The 8,162-nt window shown below is 33.3% G+C and overlaps 1 protein-coding gene across 1 annotated transcript; it reads left to right on the top strand.

The window, feature by feature from the left end:
• The first annotated feature begins 260 nt into the window (after positions 1 to 260).
• LOC149798098 (uncharacterized) lies at positions 261 to 6,624 on the top strand. The gene is made up of 5 exons (XM_089960535.1): positions 261 to 524; positions 1,190 to 1,355; positions 3,147 to 3,250; positions 3,766 to 3,891; positions 6,350 to 6,624. The coding sequence occupies exons 1-5, from the start codon at positions 467 to 469 to the stop codon at positions 6,394 to 6,396; spliced, it is 501 nt and encodes a 166-aa protein (XP_089816661.1). The 5' UTR covers positions 261 to 466; the 3' UTR covers positions 6,397 to 6,624.
• The last annotated feature ends 1,538 nt before the right edge of the window (positions 6,625 to 8,162 follow it).

The following is an 8,162-nucleotide window of genomic DNA, read 5'->3' as shown; positions in this document are numbered from 1 at the left end:
TTGCGGGTCACATATATGAAACGGAAACCCAATATATGGTTAATTAATGGTTACATATCCGTTTCATGCGTTATTCGTACTCTTTTAATCTTTGCTGACTCGCGTGTACCGTGAAAGAAATTAAACACAATGAATGCCTTCATCAAGAAACAATACAGCTCTTTTGAAGGCGAACATGACTTACTTTGTAAATTTAAAAAAAAAGCTTTGTGTTAGATATTGAGTGTTCATTTATGTGCCACATGAAAGCAAACATAGTTCGTACATATCAAATCCATTTTATTCGCTTTTAATCAGTAAAACGAGCACTCCCTTGACCGTACTTTCGACTCGATACATTTTTTGCCATGGAAAACATGTTAACTCTTCTTTGTGCGATTCGGTAATTTATTTTCTAGAGAATGAAACTTTGATAAGAATTTATAATATAGTATTAAGGTTTTTCATTCATAGTTCAATTGCCAGAATGATGATTTGGGTCCTAATTCTGCCGTTGTTGGTGAATATATGGATAACTGATGCTGGTGAGTACATTTTTCAATAATAATCCAAATTCATTACCATTGGCGTAGTATTATTAATAGGATTATTAGTCATTGTGTTTGTAACAGTAATAATAATAACACTACTACATCTCACAATGATAATAATATTGTAATTATTATAATTATCATCATCATGATCGTCGTCTCGTTAGTAATGATGATGATGACGATGATAATGATTTTATTTCCTGCTACTACATCAATAGTTCATTATTTATGTTTCTCGGTATAATAATAATAATAATAATAATAATAATAATAAATACCCACATACTCAACCTTCCTGACCAGCGATTTGCAGTATTATAAAATGTATAGCGTCTATTTTATAGGAACACACAAAAAAACTAATGTTTTGGTGACTACGTGTACTTTATTTAGGGTTGATTCTTGTTTGATTCTCCATTACTATAATACTACTACTACTAATAATAACAACAACAACAACAACAACAACAACAACAATAATAATAATAATAATAATAATAAGTTTTGTTGGATAGTCAAATTTACTTTATAGCTCGTGTGTATTCATCTTAACAATGAACCATCTTTCCCTTTTTTGCTTTTATTTTCTTTCCTTTAATTTCTTTTTTTTTATTGCTTGCTTTTTATACAGTGATATTATGCAATAATTTTCGTAGCTTGTGTTTTCCCCGCTGACCTCGTCGGGATGTGGTCAAGCTCGGACGATGGTCAATTGGTCATCACAAGAGATGAAGTTAATGATTATCGGATCAATCTGACGGTCATGCTGAATGTCATTTCATTTAAATGTCACGACCTTTACCAGGGAAAGTACATTCTCAAGTAAGTGATTAAAACACGCAATAATACATGGAGCGTTCCGTTAGAACATATCAATGTTCTAGATCAAAAGTTGTTAAAACACAAAATAGCATCGAACGTGACACACGGAAGCAACATAAAAACTGTGTAATGAATCTGAGCACTGAGAATTGAGATCCATACAAAATTAAACAAAAACAAAATGATTGAAGTGTGTAATATGATTTTCAATATTGTAAAATTAGAATGTGTACAAACTAAATCCAACATGGACATGTTTAGCGGAGTGCCGTATATTTAACACCTGGTTAATACTATATGCAGACACATACACACATCTTCTATAACGAGTTAAAACATCAACAAAATATAAAGTATCTCAAACGCATACGTTATCTATCTATCGAGACATATATATATATATATATATATATATATATATATATATATATATATATATATATATATATATATATATATATATATATATATATATATATATAATGTTTTATTGATAGTCCGTCTTTAATATCTTTAAAAGGTCAGTGTTATTCACTTATCCCAGAATTCAAACGTTGACATTAGTTGATATTAGTCTTACATCTTTACTAATTATTCCCTTCTAATGGCAATAATATATTTGTGCGTTGGAAGAAAGGGCAAATAGTGTTAAATGCAAACAATATATGCTTGGATTCATTAATAGAATTGATTTGCTTTGTGATGCACGATTAGTGTTTTCAAAAGTTTATATTCTATTTCATTTTAAAAAATACCTCAAAAACTTGGACACTGTCCATTATCATCTTGTCTAAATGAGATGTGTTTTAAACTGCTTTATTATTATGAATTCCTTTCAAGGTTAGAATTTGTATATATATAGTTAATAAATTTGGAGTATGAGCATTTGATTATAGCGCCCCGTTTTAAGAAATTCCTGTATTTTTTTGTGATTACTTGTCTAATTATTGAAATTCGGTGCAATGGAAATATTCCTTAGCCCGAAAAAAAATTAATTACTAGGAGCAAACGTCACTGAGTGAAGTGTTAGTGAGTTTCCATGATGCCATGGTTCACTAGTAGTGAATTCAGGTCAAAACCGAATGAGTGGCCCTGAATACCATAGTCCCTATTAAAATCCAGTGTTGTACACTGGTGGTGTGACTATAGTGGCAGTATTTACGGTTGGAAATCGGTAAATTACACAAAGGAATAAATCAGAAGGGATTCGGCAGATACCGTTTATGTCGCCATGGTGGTAAAGGTGATGCAGTTGTACTGGCGAAATGTGCCTGGAAACCGTGGATTGACTGGAATAAGGTGGCGTAGTTAAAATAGTTTCCTGTGTTAGGGGATAGTTGTATAGTAGGGGATAGTTGTATAGTTTCTACGGAGTGAACTGCTGGCGGTACAGAAACCTGATGAAGAGAAACCATGCAGATGTGCGTTTGATAGATATTTGGCAGGTTGTGAGATCTGTACTCTTGCATTCATTTGAGTAAAATTTATGTACAGAACGGACATGTCGGGCTTTCTAATTTACAACTGAAGTTGTATGGAAGTCTTTGGAAATTTGGGGTAAACTTATGACTTCTAATGGGAATCGCGCCAGGGTTTGACACCACTCGGTCAAGTATAGACCCCTTGCTTGTAACAATACATATTAGTAATTAAATTCCATATAACATTTTATCAAAGAACCCAGTATGTTTTAACCGAACCTTCGTTTTTACTTTACTTTCTTTCGGTTTATTTTCCTTCTGGATTACCAGCTTGTCTCCCCATATGCATGAATTTTCTTTTACCTTCCAGATCAACTACGACGTTTTTATTTAACACATTTGAGCTTGACGCATACCTGTGTGTTGAATTTTACAAAATATCTAACACAAAATTCACTTATCAGCTGGCATCTGGTGAGTTCAAATTATCATCTGAAAGTTGTTTTCTTTTCTCTGTTGAAGTTTTAACAAAATGATAAAACTGATGTCCACGCCATTTGTCCGGTCTTCTGTTAGCATTGTTGGCCTTTACGTTGATACTTTTACAATGCAAATTTGAAGCAAACATGTTGGACCACAGTAATAAGTTTAACGTAAATAATAAGAAATTAACAAATCCCAGACATTTCAATATCGTCTATTTAAATATTCGTACAGTTGTGATATTATAATTTTTTTTTTTTTTTATATAATACAATAGACGGTCCGGATTGACAAAGATAATTAACATATCAAGGAAAGAAAACAGAGGTGACATAAAATAAAAACATATAAATATAAAAATAAAAATATATACAAAGGACATAAAGATAATGATACAAGATGAAAAACAAATAACAAAGGCTATCTATTCATGGTACAAAATGGTTTGTAGTTTTTGTTTCTTTTAATCTGAAGGTTTAATGATAATGTTTTTGTCCTGAGGCTAGTTGTGGACCCAAGTCTAAATGAAAGGGTGATTACGAGATTTGCAGCGGACATCCCCGTCCTTGCTGAAATCTGCAACAGACCTGTGCCCTACGATGAAGAAACCATCATTACGTTGAATAAGATAGGTAAGTTGCGAGAAGTCAACGTTTTTTGTTGAAACACTACTATTCCTTAAACAGCAGCTTATGCCAATGATGGAAGTACCAGTGTTGCTGTTGATATGTTGCTTCTGCAATCACCGTTACTACTCAAAACATCAACGAAAACAAATCATACTGCTTTCACGAATTCTTTGGCAGACCCTTTTGTTCATCAGCCTCCTACTACAATGTCTGGCTCTGCTTCTATTATTTCAACTATCCATGAAAATAATATTAGAGACATGTACCTTACGCATCCTCTGCTCAGAGAGAGAGAGAGAGAGAGAGAGAGAGAGAGAGAGAGAGAGAGAGAAGTGGGTGGGTGGGAGGGAGTGTGTGTGTGTGTATGTGTGTGTGTGTATGTGTGTATTTCATACAACTTTCATCGATATCTAATTTGAAGAATGCCTTGTCATGATAGAACATTTTTTTGTTTTGTTTTATTTAAATCTAAACGCCCCAAGGGCACGATGACTGGTTAAAAGAATACAACTTTTAAGACCAATTTTTTGTTTATTGTTTAAATTAAACTCATGGGCAAGACATGAAGCATCTCCAGGAATAAAAACCAAATTCTGATCATGCTTTACACTAATTATAAGGTCGATCGATTGCAGATTATTATCTGATATACGTTGTTGAATTATCTTTCCTTGATCTGCTTGTTAAAGACAACGCTTAGACCTAAAACTATTGAATTTGAATGTATGTTAATATTTGTACAGAATTTATTTCATCGTTTTTGGAACTGTACCTATGCTAGGTCAAGACTTATTATTTTTATTGGATGGATAAAAAACAAGTATAATCGTATGCACAATTTTCAAGTCTCAAAAAGAGATTTTTTAAAAATAATATATATATATACACACACACACACACACACACACACACATACATACATACATACATACATACATACATATAATCAACAAGGAAACACCGAACATGAGTCATTTAAAAAAGAAATTAAGTTTTACAACATTTAAGACAAATATTCAGTATATACCACATTTGATGACTAACGAGTTATACAAAACATCTTTTTGAATGAGATCTACTATGTTTGCAAATCAGTTATAATTTAGAAACAACTGAGATATATCCGTATATGAAATTAAGCATATGTGTTTTGATATATACATAGCCTCAAAACCATAACACTTTTGTTGAGTATATTAGTAAGAAAAATAAAACATTTATTTGCTGTATACATGAATAAAGTACAGCAATTTTAAAGGTGTTGATAAATCGGATTTTTAGAATACTTAATGTCTCCTACTTTTTGAACATTTAAAATAATTATTTTTAGGAGATTGTCAGTAAAAGTAAAAAATACAAAATAAGAAAATAGGGACTGTATAAAACTATGTAATAACATGCAAAGTATGAATCTAATGGTAACACGAATGCGTGCATAGTTATATGCATGTATATATAAATGTACATGTATAAATTGGTTACACCAAATATATTTTATTTCCGCTTGCTCCCCTACTCACTCTTTCAAGCGACTTTAGACACTTTTTGACTATCAACATTACATATGTCTTCCTCTTCCTTTTTTACCCGTATATAGTGGCCAAAATTAATTTCTGTATTGGATTTAAAATTAGAACAAAATATCATATGAGTAAAAAACAGTATTCTATGTAATGCTTGCTCGCACGTGTAAAACGTTGTAAGGCAGTCAGTGGGATCGTTCCCCAATCCACTGTTACCTATGTACGGGGAATAATATGTGATGTGATTTGGATTTTTAACGTAGCTTTAACAATTTTTCAGTCATATCGCTACGATGTCTGCAATGTGGCAGTTTATAGTGATGTCTAGCACTGGGGCATCATGCCGCAGACATGTAGCATGATGTCCCACCCAGTCACATTATCCTGACACCGGGCCGACCAGTCCTAACACTAACCTCTTAATGCTGAGCGCCAAGCGAGGCAGCTGTTAGTACCGTTTTTGTAAGTCTTTGGTATGACTCGGCCGGGGATCGAACCCACGACCTCCCGCATCCGAGGCGGACGCTCTAACCACTAGGCCACCGGAGCGGTCTGGGAATAATAAAAGTATCTCGTAAAAGTATTCTTAAATATAACTCGTTAAATGTTATGATTCAAAACATTCTCAGTCACGAAATGTCCTCTCTATGTTTTAGACTATATTGTTTTTTGTGTGCTTAAATCTTTATTACTATTATTATTTATTTGTTTATTTATTATTATTATTATTATTATTATTTTTATTATTATTATTATTTTATTATTATTTAAGATATAGGCAAATACAATTTTACCTTGATACAATATCATCAAATATATTTATTTAATTCGTTAACTGAATTGAATATGATTCCTGAGACATTTCTTACACAGAATCGTTGTCATATAAATACATTTATTTTGAAAATTTTATTTTGCTTCTATTTTTCTTCTTTAAGGTCTCGAACCCAGTAACAAGAAAGAGGAAACGAATCCAGTACAATAAAATACACTACCGCGTGTGCTTCATTATTTGCATATTGCCGACTGCATGATGTCGCGACTCTTTGAAGATGAAAAGACAACATGAGATATATGATTGTGTAAGATATTAGTTCTCTTGTATGTTGCTGTGACAGACGGTTTCCTGCAAATTTAGAGCGATACTTTGTGTAAAAGATTAAGATACACCTCTTTCATTGGATTATAAAAAATAAAAGTAATTATCATGTCACCTGTCTCCACTTATTGTTTTAACCACATAACTGAACAACAGTTTACTCTATTAAGATTCGCTATCCAAATCGACCATTCAATAAATTTGACCTTGATAAAAAAAAAGGAAGAAATGGGAAAAAAAGATTCTAAGTCAAACTCTTGCATTTTTCAAGACCCAGAATCCAAGCTGGAATTGCAACTAATCACAACAAACACTGGCAATAACATTAATCAATTTACATGACTCTAATGAAGATAAACTCACTCAAACCGAAAATTACGTTAATACTGTAGATACGTTAGAAGACAACCTTATCATATGCGGAGATTTTAATGCCGGTAGCTAGCAACAGAGAGGGGCCCACAGATACGAGAGGCAGAAATGTTGAAAGATGGATCAGTACTTCCAACCTAGCTGTATTAAACATTGGATCCATCATTAAAATAAATCCAGAAAACGGATCACTAACAGCAATTATTTAACTATATGCAATCGCGAAATCGCTGAAATAGCGGAATGGGAAGTAAATCAAACAAGTACGCCAGGAAGTGAAAACTGTCAAATATTTGTCACTATATACATCTAACAAATAAAACTAAAACAAAAATATTCCAAGATTGCGATTTGATAAGGCAGCCTGGGAGACGTTCGCTTTTTATGAGGGAATGAACGTGGACCATCTGTACAACGACAATACTGAACAATTTAACAAGATCTCAGATGAAGCTCTGTCCACGACAGCTGAGCTGTGCATTTCCAAAACAGGAGGGATAAGGGGTCAAACAGTCAGTGCCTTGGTGGAATGAGAGCTGCAAACAAGCCACAAAGGGGGAAAAGTCGTTCAATATATTTATATTTACTAAAGAAGCCCAAAACTTCGTTGTTTATAAAAGAAAAGAAAAAATAGCAAAAAATGTCTTTCTCCTCGCCAAACAAATAAAATGGAAAAACTTCTGCTCATCATTAGACCATAAGACCAACTGCAAAGAAATATGGACCCAAATTAAGAAATAAGTGAGGAAAAAAACAAACAACAACCCACAATCACAACCCTAAATTCTCCTGATTAACAACAAATAAAGGCAACGTGAAATAATGACATCTCTTTATGCGGGTAAGAGCAGAGACGCAAACCATTCTTCCATATTTCAAATACACCGAAACCAGGTTGAAAAAGACTTTACCTATGCATTCGCATACGGACGCTACCACTTAAACCCCTTAAACGCAGACTTCACTATACATGAATGGAGAAAGGCGCTTGACCACAAAAACTACACGCCGCTGAGAAGACACTTCAGGTTAGAGATCAATTAAAACCTATCAGAAAAAATTAGCACTGTCGATTTTGGATCTGCTGAAATTCCAACGAACTGGCAGCATGAGTAGTGAAGTGGGATACTATAGGGTCTATGGGATTTATCATTAAAAAGACCCCTGGGACAATATAGGGTCTATGTAAATTTAACATGGAGAAAAATCGTGGGACAATATAGGGTCTATGGGAATTAACATGGCCAAAAAACCCTGGGACTATATAGGGTCTATGTAAT

Source organism: Sinohyriopsis cumingii, chromosome 6 (assembly GCF_028554795.1).
Source record: "Sinohyriopsis cumingii isolate HCF-2022 chromosome 6, ASM2855479v2, whole genome shotgun sequence".
In the NCBI taxonomy this organism is placed as follows: Eukaryota; Metazoa; Mollusca; class Bivalvia; order Unionida; family Unionidae; genus Sinohyriopsis; species Sinohyriopsis cumingii.
Note: the sequence above shows the minus strand (reverse complement) of the source record. Positions and strands in the feature narration are given on the sequence as shown.

Coding starts and splice junctions, on each gene's coding strand:
- LOC149798098 (XM_089960535.1), top strand. CDS start 467: ATGATGATTTGGGTCCTAATTCTGCCGTTGTTGGTGAATATATGGATA. Junction 3,251..3,765: donor CACTTATCAGCTGGCATCTG/GTGAGTTCAAAT, acceptor TCCTGAGGCTAG/TTGTGGACCCAAGTCTAAAT. Junction 3,892..6,349: donor CATTACGTTGAATAAGATAG/GTAAGTTGCGAG, acceptor TTCTTCTTTAAG/GTCTCGAACCCAGTAACAAG.